Source organism: Arvicanthis niloticus, chromosome 24 (genome assembly GCF_011762505.2).
Source record: "Arvicanthis niloticus isolate mArvNil1 chromosome 24, mArvNil1.pat.X, whole genome shotgun sequence".
Classification (NCBI taxonomy): domain Eukaryota; kingdom Metazoa; phylum Chordata; class Mammalia; order Rodentia; family Muridae; genus Arvicanthis; species Arvicanthis niloticus.
This window is the reverse complement of record NC_133432.1, coordinates 25,963,952-25,978,075: the sequence shown is the minus strand read 5'-3', so window position 1 is coordinate 25,978,075 and position 14,124 is coordinate 25,963,952. Positions and strand designations below refer to the sequence as shown.

General features: G+C 46.8%; 1 protein-coding gene across 2 annotated transcripts in view; it reads right to left on the bottom strand.

The window, feature by feature from the left end:
* Positions 1–14,124, bottom strand: part of Por (cytochrome p450 oxidoreductase) — a 60,758-nt gene that overhangs the window by 18,303 nt on the left and 28,331 nt on the right. For both annotated transcript variants that reach the window (XM_076923184.1, XM_076923183.1), the window contains exon 2: positions 1,454–1,645. In XM_076923184.1, the coding sequence (XP_076779299.1) occupies positions 1,454–1,632 (179 nt within the window). In that variant the 5' untranslated portion in view covers positions 1,633–1,645. The remainder of the gene's footprint in view (positions 1–1,453; positions 1,646–14,124) is intronic.

Sequence of the window (14,124 nt, the reverse complement as noted above, 5' to 3'; positions counted from 1 at the left end):
CAGCTTGGTGGCAAGCACCTTTACCCACTGGGCTGTTTTCCTGATCCTACTTGTTTCTGAGACAAGGTCTCTGTGAGCTGTGCAGGCATGCCTCAGCTTGCCTCAGTCTCCTGAGTGGTTGGGATAGGCCTGAGCTTGGGGCTCGGCCATCATGATCACCTTACAAGGCGAAGAAATGGGGAGGCAGCTCCGGGTCCTACAGCCTTGCTCAGAGCAGATGGCAGGGACAGCTTGGGGGTTGGGTCCAGGTCACCGTTCACCTTCTCTTCAGTAGGACACGTCTTCACCACAAGCCCTGCCCTCTTCCTTCCACCCATGATGCATCCTGACCAGCTGGATTCCAACTTGCTCACCCTTCTACATCCCCAGCCTCCCATGTGACCCAACCTGTAGGACAGGGTCCAAGCTGCTATACAGAGAGAGGACCTGGAATGTGTCCCTCCGTCTAGCTCTGATAGTTTCTAGCCACCTGGGCCTGTCATTGCCTAATGGGACAGAAAAGGGGCAGAAGGTGAATACCCAGGCAGACAATGCACAGTGAAGCATTCCATAAATACCTATCTACAAACTACTTCCAACACTCTCCCTAAGACAGGGTTTCTCTGTGTAGCGCTGGCTGTCCTTGAACTCACCCTGTAGACCAGGCTGGCTTTGAATTCAGAGATCTGCCTACCTCTGCCTCCTGAGTGCTGGGAATAAAGGTGTGTACCACCATGGTCCCAGCTTTCTCCCCCAACCCCCACCCCCCTCTCTCTGCGCAGAGTCAGCTCAGGCTGGCTCACAATTTAGGATGGATGACCTTGAACTCCTGATCCTCCTGCTTCCACTTAGCTGCTGGGATTGCAGGTTTCGGCTTCTCTCGTACTGCCATCTCAGTGGTTCAAACTACTCTGATACTAACATATTCAGCAGCAAAGAGAACTCAGACCCGGTGGGTAAATTCACACCATGAACTCATCAAGTGCTCACAGAGAGAGTGGCGTTTGGGGCCACTAAGTAGAACAAGAAACAGAGAGAGAGAGAGAGAGAGAGAGAGAGAGAGAGAGAGAGAGAGAGAGAGAGAGAGAATATATAAAGTTCAACATCTCGCCAGGTTGGCACAACAAGAGACCATAAATTCAAGGAAGTCAGAGTCTACTTCAATCATGACCACAGATTCTGAAAGGGTTTGGGACACAATGGGCAAAGACCTTAGGAGACAATGGCTCAGTAAATCACTGATGGAGAAGGTAAGACAGAATCCAGTTCTATTTTCCATATGTATGTGCATGGTGTGTGCCTGATTATTAAAGAAGACTCAAAAGCATAGGGTCACGCCCCAAACTTAAGCCCCAAATTCCCAGGAAGCTGACTCCTTGTAGCCTGCAGCCCCACCTTGGGGAACAGCGTGGAAGAGGTGCCAAGGATGCCCAGAGAAAGGGAGAGCCAAGGGGACTCGAGGGGCAGCACTCACGTTGTTTGGATCTTGCTGAACTCCGGTACCTCTTCTTTCTTCTTTCTAAAGATGAACCAGTAGGTCAGGACCCCCACGATGAGAGAAAACAGAAACATGTCCATCGTGCTGAAGAGAGACACTTCTTCAGCCACTGCCTCAGGCATGGTGGCACTGGTGTCTTCGTGAGAGTCCCCCATGTTCGTGGCACAACTGTCAGGAGAGAAGCAGCAGATGTCAGTGAGGAGGAGTATAGGGTGCCTCTGGGGCTGGCAGAGGTGCCCATCTCAACACCTGAGTGTGAGAGCTGCATGGACTGAGCAAGGGAAGTCTCCTCAGCAAGGCTTCAGCCCAGGCAGCTACGGCCTAGGAAAGAGCCAATCCCGCCAACTGCCCCGATGGTGGTGGCTCTGTCAAGGGTAGGGTGAACTCCTTATCCAACGATGAGAACAGAAACTGTGGGCTCCTGGGGTCCCTGAGCATCTCCAAACCTGGAGGTCACATATAGGTCCTTGTGCTAACCGTTGGGCACCAGGGAAACCAGGAAGGTTAAGCACACATGGCTGTCACTTCTAAGAGAAATACATATAAAACCTGTTTTCTGCCCAGAAGGCCGGGAACGGCTGTGGATGTGGTGAAGGGTCTGGTAACCCCCGTGCTATGTGTATGGACAGGCCACAACAGCTCCCCCAGACTCTTAGGTGTGTCTCCGTCAATCTACAGGCTGTCCTTCTGGAGTCCCTTATCATGAGCAGTGTCTACCCTGAGCCTGCTCTCAGTCTACAGAACCATCTTTATAAAAGACGTCACTTGTATGTTACAAGAGTTCTGATGGAATTATGTCTTAAGCTTTGCTGTACACACGGGATTGAGTTAATTCAAGAAACTTCTTCCCAAATTATACTGTGTTGAAATACGTCTAAAAGAAACTGCCTAAAATCTGAACTGATCCTGCCTACTGAGTGCTACTGACTTGAATCTCCCTCTTGCTTCCCCTGCATCAACACTCTGATGGCTGTGGTGTTTGCAAAGACCGCCCCCCTCAAAGACAAGACATGGAGCCGGGCGGTGGTGGCACACACCTTTAATCCCAGCACTTGGGAGGCAAAGGCAGGCAGATTTCTGAGTTCGAGGCCAGCCTGGTCTACAGAGTGAGTTCCAGGACAGCCAGAGCTACACAGAGAAACCCTGTCTCGAAAAACCAAAACAAAAACAAAAAACAAAAAAACAAACAAAACAACCAACCAAACAAAAAAAGACAAGACATGGTTAAGATCCCAGTAGAGAGACAGCTACTTTGCCCCAAAGGCTGGGCTCTTGAGTTGTCTGAATGGGGCACCATCTTATGTCATTGCGACGGCCCCTAGAGATAATGGCTGATTACAATGCATCAGCCTGAGACTCTGGGCCTCAAGACCTGGCGAAACTAACACTGAACCTTACGATGAACACACAGCATGGCACCTGGCACTTAGAAACGCTGAGCTGGTGTGACATCCATAGGTCCTATCGACACAGCCTAGGCTTCCAGACCTGCAAGGCTAATTCCCATAATGCCCTTGATGCTAAGGCTGTAGGGACATTTACTATTGGTCACAAGTGATTCTTTTTTTTTGTTTGTTTGTACACACACACACACACACACACTCTTATGCTTTCATACACACGCACATACACAAATAAAAACAAAAAGCTGTAAAGCCAGGAATGGAAGTGATCCCACTGCTGGGGAGGTGGAAGGCCAGAGGACTCCTGGGGCTTGCTGAATGGTCAGCCTGGCCTAATTGGTGAGCTCCTGGCTAACGAGGGACCATGTTTCAAAATCAGGTATCTGGCTTTCTTGTGGAACACTACTTAAGGTAGTTCTCTGGTGTTTACACGCTCATGCGTGCATACATGTGCACACACACGGTATTTAATACAACTAACGCAGCAAATACTATAACATCTTGGCTTCATGAGAGGTGCTCAAACATTTCCATGGTCTGTTAAGACAAAATCATTCCCCGCAAAGCCTACGAGACACTAACTCGCTGACTTTTCATGTCATTGTTAAAGCAAGGACTATCTCTGCTTCATACAGGAAGTCACCCATGATTGCCAAGAGAATGAAATATAATCCACATGACACCCTCTTCCCCCATCCCGCCAGGAGAGGTCAACTGGAAATGCTGCCCCAGCCTTTCCCGTACCCTGCCCTCCCGGCTTCATCTCCCACAATTGTAAGTTTTAAAAAAAAAAATTTCCTCAATTCTCAGTCCTGGGGAGACACTGAACCTGATGCGGTCTTGGGGGTGCTCAGCTGGCCTATTCAGCACAGAAACCTGGCAGGTAGGGAAATCCGATCAGGGTCACAACAGCATGAGGTTCAGAACCCCGGGCAAGCTGTTCCTTCTGTTCCCCACAGTCCCGTGACTAAGTGTGCTGCTCCAGTCACACTCTCAGTCAGAAATGCCTGAGTCATATTTCAGCAATTCAGGCCAGTTGAGGTGGCTTCCGGTCCATTTGCTGTCACGGTCTCAAGCACTGAGGTGGCCAGCCTCAATCTGAGCTATCTGTCCTTCCAGTCTACAGCCTACTTGAGAGTCAGCTTTCTTTTCTGATTTTAGACAAATGCTTTTCCAACAGCTGGCTCTCATCTCAATGTATCCTTACTCGTCCTTATGGGGTGGTGCTGGGAATAAAACCCAGGGCTTCCCACGTCTCTACCACTGAGTTCTCTACCACTGAGCCACGTCTCTAGCCCGCTACTGGAAGTCCTAGGCAGGCCCTCCAACATTGAGCAAAGCCCCCAGCCTCAGGAAGGGGGTTTTACTGTACTGCTAGCCCAGACCCCCGGCCTTTATCTCTTTTGATATCTGACACTAAAGGACAAATTTAACTCCTGTCCTCAAGAATACTGTATTAAATATTTCAACCACACTATGTATTCAGTGCTGACTGTGTCTGTCTAACCTTATCTTCGTCTTTGATAAGCCCACGCACCTTCTGTCAAACGTTCACAAAATGAGACCAGGAGGCGTTTAGGACCTGCTTCTAGAAGAGGCTGTCTCACAGAAGTGGGATGAAACAGACAATCAGAGTCAGCTGCAGCCAGCTGGGGTCTGCTCGGGACTGATATGCTGACACAGAAAAGCATGTACTCGTATCCCTCTGAGAGCGGGTGATATTGACTCCTTGTCATACGAGGTAGCCCGGGCCCCAGCTTTCAAGGAAAGCAGACAGATGCTCACAAAGTCAAGTCACAAGGCTGACTACCCAACTCAAACTGCCCTTTCTTGTGAGCAGTTCTTAAGATAGCTGACTGTTGAGGTACAGGGGTACTGATGTACTTGGTATCCCCCAAATAACATTCAGGCCACTGTAAGGGACTTCTGATGGTAAGACCACTTCCTATACAGGGGCCTTTTACTTTCTGTTGTTGTTGTTGTTTTTCATTTTTACTTCATTACAATGTAGCTCAGGCAAACTCCAAAGGTGAGATCCTCCCACCTCAGTCTCCCAAGTGCTGGGGAGCTGGGGGAGGTTTCAGATGTGTGCCACCACATCCAGAGTGACCAAATATCAAGCGCCAAGTGGTATTCAGAATCACCGTAGAAACAAACCTCTGGGCTGTGAGGAAGCTTCTAGATAAGGTAGCTGAGGTGGGAAGACACCCCAAATATGGGCGATAGATACTATTCTATGGGCTGGGGTCTGGGCTGAGGAAAACGGGATGAAGAAGCGGAGTCCCACCATTCACCTCTCTCCCTTCCTGACAATGGATGGAGAATGACCATCTGCCCCAAGCTCCCATCATGCCCTCCTGTCACAATGTCCCCTTGACCCGTGAATCAAAATAAACTGTTCCTTTTCATTGGTCTTGACAGGCATTTGTCACAGCAACGTAGAACATACTTACCACACCTGGCCAACCAGGCAACACAGTTAAGACCCCATCCTAGAGAGGAGAAACAGTAACTAGTGCCATGCACAGAGGCACACCTGTTATCCTAGCAGGTAGCTGCCGAAGGACCTGGAGTTCAAAGTTCTCCTCAGCTACATAATGAGTTCAAGGCCAGCCTGGGCTACATGGGACCCTAACTCAAAAAGCTCACCTTCTTGTTGAACCATTTATCTTTGGCCCTCCTTCATTTCCTCAAGTGGGCAGGAATCTCGGTCTTGACTCTAAACTCAAGAGAAATAGGCAGGCTTGGTGGGCCTATAGACCCACTGAGCTATTTCAACCGGTGTCCACTAGCAGAAACATAGTAAGGCTGCCCATCTTGCTCTACTGTGTCCGGGAGCTGAGCTGCTGCCCCTCTGTCTTCCTCAGTTGGTAGAACCTGGCCAGCTGTGGACGTAGGAAGACTAATGTTCAAACCATAGTGTGTGGTTAGCCCTGAAGCCGTAGGCCCCACGGTTATGAGTCAGCCAACCTCCAAAAATGCTTAGAGATCCAGGTATGCCGGCTTCTACTCCAGCAAGGAAGAAGCAAGAGGCCTCTGCGTGCACTGTGGGCAGCCTGATTACTGGGTGCTCTAGGGTTGAGGCTACTAACACAGCTCAGTAAGTAAAGACGACGGCTGCCAATCTTAAGAGACTGGAGTTTGATCCCCAGGACCCAGATGATAGAAGAGACTTGGTTCCTGTAGGCTGTCCTCTGATCTCCAGATCTGCACCCTCACACAAATATACTGGTACACACAAAAGCAACTTAAAATTTTTGTTGTTGTTGTTTTGAGACAGAGTCTTCCTTTAGGTCGCTCTGGCTACTCTGGAAATTACCCTGACTGTAGACCAGGCTGGCCTCAAACTCACAGAGATCCATCAGCCTCTGGCTCTCAAGAGCTGGGATTAAAAGATGGGGTTTTTGTTTGTTAGCTTGGTTTTTTGTTTATTTGTTTTTTAAGTAACAGAAAGGCTCTCTCTTTCTCCAGGAGACTGTTTATAACACTGGAGTAAGGTTATAAGCAAGGTCATCCTCCAGAGAGCATTTTTGCAACTTCTAGTCAGTATACTAAACTGAGGAGGGACCAACACTCAAAGCAGGATGAGTCAGGCACTGTGTAAAAACAGCAAAGAGGGGAAGAGACTAGCAGTTCCTCTGTCTCCACATGGTGCCAAGTAGTGGTCACTATTAAAATAGCTTAGTAGCAGTTCAACTCACAGATGCCTAGACAAGGGGAGCAGGTGTCCATCTTGAACCTTCAGGGAGGAAAGATGGTCTGTGCAGGCTCACAAAGCTCAGCCTAGGTCTGGAAGCTTCCAGCAGACTGAAACCTTCAAGGAAACAAATCATACTATTGCACAATAAACAGCTCCCCTGGCAAAGATGCTCAGGGAAACTGTTCCCTAAGGCAACCTGCCCGCAAGGGTGACTGGGAGCCAGATGTGGCCAGGCTATTCGGAAAGTCTGACATCTGAACCCATGTGCTGTTGGTATGGTATTGAGTTTTCCCTTGATGTGCTGTTGATGTGGATTTTGGGGGGTTTCCTGGGGGTGGGGTGGGCTTTTTAAATCTATTCTTGAGGCTTTTTGAATATGTTAGTTTTTGGACTGGAGAGATGGCTCAGTGGTTAAGAGCACTGACTGCTCTTCCAGAGGTCCTGAGTTCATGTCCCAGCAACCACATGGTGGCTCACAAACATCTGTAATAGGATCCGATGCCCTCTTCTGGTGTGTCTGAAGACAGTGAAAGTGTACTCATATACGCAGTGTACTCATATACATAAAATAAATCTTTAAAAAAAAAGAATGTGTCAGTTTTATGTTTTTGCCACTTTGAGGATTGTTTTAGCTATGACTTACTGAACTTTTTTTTTTTTTTTTTCAGCCCTATCCTCTCTTCTGCTTCTGGATTAAGGTCTATTTTTTTTTTTTTTTTTAATGTATATAATAAAAAGAAGCCAGTGTAGGATTTCCCTGGAGCTGGCGCTACAGGCTGATGTGGATACAAGCACTCTGCACCAATGAGCCTTCTCTCCAGTCCCTTCAAGACTTATTCTCTCACAAGCCTCGGGTGTTCCTGCTCTCAACACAAATCCAGTTTTCCTTTAGTTCAGACTGGAGAGTCTATATAGTTCTATCTTCAAGCTCACTGATGGTATATTCAGACTTCTCTCTGTGCCCCATATTAGGGGATAGAAAAAAACAATAAACAAAAACAAACAAACAAAAAAAACCACAGTCAGTCCTGGCTAGCTTTAATTGTCACCCTGACCTAGCATTCATCTGAGAAGAAAGTCTTCATTTCGGAACTGCTTCGATTGGGTTGGCCTGTGGGCACATCTTTGGGAAACAATCTTAATTGCTAACTGATGTAGGAGAGCCCAGCCCACTGTGGGTAGCACCATTCCCTTGGCAGTCAGTACTAGCGTATATGATAAAGCTAGCTAAGCTGTAGGAAGCAGTGTTCCTCCCTCCACTTCCTGCTTCAACTTCCCACCTGAGTTCTTGTCCTAACTTCTGTCAATAAGGGGCAGTGAGGTATAAGGCGAAATGAACCCTATTCTCCCCTGAGCTGTTTCTGTCTGGAGTACTTTAACACAGACACAGAAGGGAACATGGAACAGAGTCTTGTGATACTAGGCAACTGTCATCCCTAGTCCTTTTTTCCACTTTGCTTTTTGAAGGTTTCATGTAGCCCAGGCTGCCCTCAAACTCAGTATGTGGCTGAGGCTAGCCTCAGGTGCTGGGATCACAAGTGTGCCCTAACACAGCTGGCTTCCCCTGCCACTTTCATCAGTTCTACAACCTCTGTTTGGCTCCTGTTTCTATGTTGCTGGTATCTTCCTGTTTGTATGTGCCTATCACCTTTTCTCATTCAAGCTGAGTGTTTCCTGCTTCTTGGATATGATTTTTAAAGATTATATATTGGATTCAACAAACAAACCAACAAACAAACATGGTCTCAAGTCAGGCATGGTGGTGCAGCCTTTAATCCCAGAATTTGGGAGAGACAGAGGCGGAAAGCTCTGATTTCGAGGTAATGTGGCCTATATAGCAAGCTCCAAGACAGCCTCCCAGGGCTACAGAGAGACCCGGTCTCAAAAAACCGAACAAACAAACAAACAAAAAAATAAATAAGTAAAAACAGGGTCTCATGTAGCCCAGGCTGGCCTCACAGTCACTATGACAACCTAGACCTCCCGTCTTCCAGCTTCTATATCTCAAGCACTGAGATGACAGTCATAAGCCGCCATGGTGGATCCTGGCTGTTCTGAATCTTATATTGAATGACCCTAGGTTTTATTTGATTCTTCTCTTTCCGCAGGACTCTTCTGTCACCTGCTGGGACTTAGAGGAAAGAAGGTGCCAACTCGTTGTTCTGGTAGATAGTTCAGTCTCTCTACCAGGCGAAAACCCAATCTTGGAGGATTATGGCTCCTCAGCTGGTCTCCCCAGATCTTCTGGCATCCGGGTACTGCCGGGCAGGGGCAGAGGTAGAGGCAGAAATCATGGAGGAATGCTGCTTACTGGCTTGCTCAGCCTGTTTTTTTTTTTTTTGGTTTTGTTTTTGTTTTTCCAAGACACTGGAAACTCAGAGACGGCCTGCCTCTGCCCAGGGTTAAAGGCGTGCGCCACCACCGCCCAACAGCTCAGTTCAGCCTGATTTCTTATACCAACATCAGTCATTTATCAAAAAACAAAACAAAAACAAACAAAAAACTCCACAGATTTGCCCACAGACTAGATGATGCTAGTCTCTTCCTGGGTAACTCTAGTTTGTATCTAGTTGACAAAACCTGGCCAGCACAGCTACCTACAAAAGAAACCGTAGCTTAATACTAGCTGAGGTGAGCTCAGCTAAGAGTTGTTATACCATAGTCTAAAAGCCAATTGTAGAGTGGGAAATTGGAACAAGGAAAGTCTTAGCCCAATGGTTCTCAACCTGTGGGTTGAGACCCCCGGGGGGGGGCATTGACTGAGCCATTCACAGAGGTTGCATATCATATATCCTGCATATTGGATATTTGCAGTTCATAGCAGTAGCAAAACTACAGTCATGAAGTAGCAATGAAAATAACATTATGGTTGGGGGTTCACCATAACATGGGGAACTGTATTAAAGGGTCGCATCACTACCTTAGACAAATTTTCAAAGGCTGTGATTATCACCATCTTACTGTGTACAAGCACTGCATTGAGAGTATTTAAACCAGGAGGTCGCAGTCATGAACGCCAAACCTGCACTTTACAGGGTCTCAATGCTTCACCGCTCTGGAGTCTATAGATTTTCAGAGCCAGGAGCTGAACAGCCAGCCTGTCCCTCTCAGAAGCAGCTTAAAAGCATGGCAGGGATAAAGTTTAACTTGACTTCTTTTTTTTTTTTTTTTCCGTTTTGTTTTGTTTTGTTTTTTGAATAGGTCATGTAGCCCAGGCTGGCCTTGAACTTCTGATCGTCCTTCCTCCACCTTTGGGTGCTGGGATGATAGGTATGAGGTGTCCGGTTTGTGTGGTGCTAGGTAGTAAGCTCAGAGCTCCCTGCATGCTTGGCGGGCTCTCCATTAGCTGTGTGCCCAGCTCCGGCCTAACTATTTTTTTTTGCTGTGTGTCTAGATGGAAATTTCTGTGAACGAAGACTAACTTTAACAACTTTATTAACCACTGCCTGTCACAGTAAGGTAGTTTTTGCTGTGAACTTGATTTTCTTTTTTCCTTTTTAAATATTTATTTTATTTTATTTCTAAGACAGGGTTTCTCTGTGTAGCCCTGGCTGTCCTGGAACCTTGCTCTGTAGACCAGGGTGGCCTTGAACTCACCGAGATCCTCCTGCCTCTGCCTCCCCAGTGCTGAGATTAAAAAGGTACACTGCCATACCTGGGCTTGATTTTTTTTTTTTAAACAAGATTAATCTAAAATTACCTGTGAGGATTATACTGCATTAGAGTCAATTAAACAGAACAAACATGACATACACTGTAAGGAATGCCACACTGTTTTACTATAGTTTCTAGATGGTCAAGAGTAAACCATGAAATGAGATCTCTATTTCAAAAAAAAAAAAAAAAAAAACCAACAACAACAACAAACAAAAAACCAAAACCCTACATTCTCTGAGTTCAAACCATGGTTCCAGCAAAGTTCATCAGACCTAGACCCTAGCACACAGAAAACTCCTTGGTTTTGCTTGGATGGGAATCCGGGTCTTGATCAGCCATGCCTCCGGTTGCTCGCTGGGAGAGTCTGGGTCCGCATTAGAAAATCCACTGGACCACCATCCCATCCGTGACTTCCACATAATGTCTCTTTGGAAGTGACTGATGGCCCGAAATACATAATGGGCCATCAGTCACTTCCAAGAGTACAATCTAGGTTCGGTGTGGTGGCACACACCAAACAGGCAGATTTGAGTTCGAGGCCAACCTAGACTACATAGCAAATTCCAGGCTAGCCAAGGCTATCAGAATTTTTTTATTTTTTATTTTTTTATTTTTTATTTTTTTATTTTTTATTTTTTTAACTGACAGAACTGGAAGCACAGATTTGTCGGGCTGGCTGTATTCGGTGAGAATTCAGTAAGGAGCAAGAGGCAGTGTTTTAGGGAGGGACGGACAGGTAGCACTTTGAGACTTGATCGTTGACAATGGACTGAGGCCAGACCAAAGAGCCCTGAGGAAGCAGGAGAGGGAGAACCAGGTGAGCAGTAGCCTGAGAAGCCTTCTCCAGGAAGGTCAACGTCCACAGTTCCTGTGCCAATCCAGCCAGGCCTTGACTTTAGTGTCCTAGAGAACCTTTTCTAGCCAAGTGTACAATGTCCCTGGGTGATGGCCTTTCCCCTACATAACGGGGCTTAATTTGGAAACATCTGACTGACACGTGGCTGAGGCAATGCCATGAAAGAGGAAGGTGGCCACGAGAGGCATCAGTGAAAGCGTGACCTAGCAGGAAGTCCTCTCCCTGCACAGATGCAGTTAGCAAGTTCAGCATACAGGAGCTCTTGGGTCCATCCACACTGCATAAGCCCTACCTGTGACACATGACTGAAATACCAGAACTCAGGGTTGGGGGAGACAGGAGGATATCTGGGAGTTTGAGGCCAGCCTGGTCTATATCATGAATTCCAGGCCAGCCAGGGCTATAAAGAGAGGCCCTGTCTCAAAACAAAACAAAACAAACGAAAAGTCAGTGTTCAGTGTGGTCATATGCACTTGTAATTCCAGCACTAGGGAACAAAGACAGGCAAGTCACTGGGGTTCCCTGGCCAGCCAGCCTACTCAGCAAGTTCCAGGCGTGTGAGACAGCCTGTATCAAACAGCAAAGTGTAGGGGCTGGAGAGATGGCTCAGTGGTTAAGAACACTTCCTGCTCTTCCAAGAGGACTCAGGTTAGGTTCCCAGCACCCATGTCAAACAGTTCACAAATGCCTATAATTCCAGCTCCAGATCTGGCTTCCTTGGCCATTCGAGCACGAGCACACACACACACACACACACACACACACACACAAACACACAGACATGCACACTTAAAAACAGCAGTCCCAAGTGCATCCTGTGCTGTGCTCAGAAGCAGGCATCCTGCTCTAACAGACTGTGAAGAAGTAAATGAACAGCATGTCCTGTCTGCGCTGCCTGCCTCCAAAGTGCTCAAATCAGGACTCCTCAAATCCCGCCAAATCTCCATGGACAAAAGACCTGTTCCTTTCTGGCAATCCCAGCCTGCAGGCCTTCCTGCCCTGACACCCACTCTTTCTGCCAAGTGGCATTCCAGCCTCCACAAATGGATTACCCCCCTTGAAGTCAAGTCCCCCTCCCTCTGGTCAAGAGTTACAGATTCCAGCCCGAATGTGGGCTCAGGGGATAAAGGCACTCATCACCAAGTCCGATGAGCTAAGAATCTCAGGGTTCCACGCAGTGGAAGGAAAAAACCCACTCCCACAAGCATTCTCTAACCCCACATAAAATATTTTCATGAAAAAAAAAAAAAAAAAAAAAAAAAAAAAAGGTGCCTGGCTGTAGTGACGTACACTTTTAATCCCAGTACTCAGGAGGCAGAGGTAGGTGGACCCCTGAGTTCGAGGCTAGCCTGGACTATAGAGTGAATTCTAGGACAGTCAGAGGTACACAAAAAATTCCTGTCTTGAAAAAAAATCAAAACAAGGTTACATGCTCAAAGACAAAATCTCCATCCTGAATCTCACCCTATGTGGGGTAATTCTCTCTGTAGAATTTTCCTCTTCTATCATATATAAACAGCACATAATATATACACATGTAGATATATACCCTGTCCAAAGGCTGACATATTTAGTCATACTGTGGCTTGTCTTGTTGTTGTTGTTGTTTTGTATTTTGGATTTTTGAGACAGGGTCTGTCTTTGTAGCCCTGGAACTCTCTTTGTAGACCAGGCTGGCCTTCAACTCACAGAGATCCACCTACCTGCCTCCTGAGTGCTGAGATTAAGGGCATGCCACCCTGTCTCAAAAACTAAAGCAGAGAACTATCAAGGAAGACAGACATCAGCCTCTGCCCCTCCCCCAACAGAACTTTGATGATTAATAAGAAAAAGCCTGATCACAAAGGGAAAATCTAAAGACAGGCATGGTGGTGCATGGCTTTCATCTCAGCACTAAGACAGATCTCTGAGAGTTCAAGGTCAGCCTGATCTACATAGTGAGTTCCAGGACAGCCACAGCTAGAGTGAGACCCTGTCTCAAAAACCAAACACGAAAGAAAAACCTGAATATCACAGCAGATAACATGGCTAGCACTAACCTAATGAATGGATGACAGGTGACTGACAGGCCCAGTGTGACAGGCACACCTAACGGGATTCTCACCATGAGAAAATACCAAACGAATCCAAACTGACTGACTACAAAGACACAGCCCTACTTTCTGAAAAATGTCAGTGTCATGAAAGACAAAAGGAGTCCAGATCAAAGAGGAGGAGCAGTGGACTAGGTCTACCGTGTGATCTCAGACTGGAGAGCAGACTTCAGCTAGAAAAGGGGCTGCGACTCGGTGACCCCCACAGTGGCTTTCTCTGCTGCACCGTACTTACAGGTGAAAATGTCTTGAAATTTACATAGAAAATGAACCCAGTGATCGAATACTATGTGAGGCCCTGGATCCATCCCCAACATCTCTCACACACAAACACATACATAGAGGCACAAACAGATAAATACACAAATGCACATACACAGACACACAGATACATACAGTCAGACATACACTGATACACAGACATACATACATACATAGGCACACACATAGGTGCAGACATACAAATATAAACACAGAGACATATGCAGTCAGACACATACAGAGACACTGATACATATAGACATACATACATACACACAGATAAATATACACATATGTGCAGACATACATACATAAATACACACATTAACACAAAGACACATACCTATACACATGCAAATACACCACCAATAATACCACCCAGATACATATACATATATGCATGTAGGTGCTGGGAATTGAACTCAGGACCTCAGGAAGACCAGGCAGTGCTCCTAACAACTGAGCCATCCCTCCAGCCCCCAAAGGGAATATTTTTAAGGCTTCTGACTTACTGTCAAATTAGCTTTGAAAAAGCAGTTGCTTCCCAACAACTCATCACTGTCAAGACACAGTGCGACTGTGTAGAGAGAGGCCTGGAGCTGGGAGGGCGCATATGTTAGCTGTGAACTACAGGGAACAATCAAAAGAGGCCAGGACACCTGTGTCCCAGAAGAAAG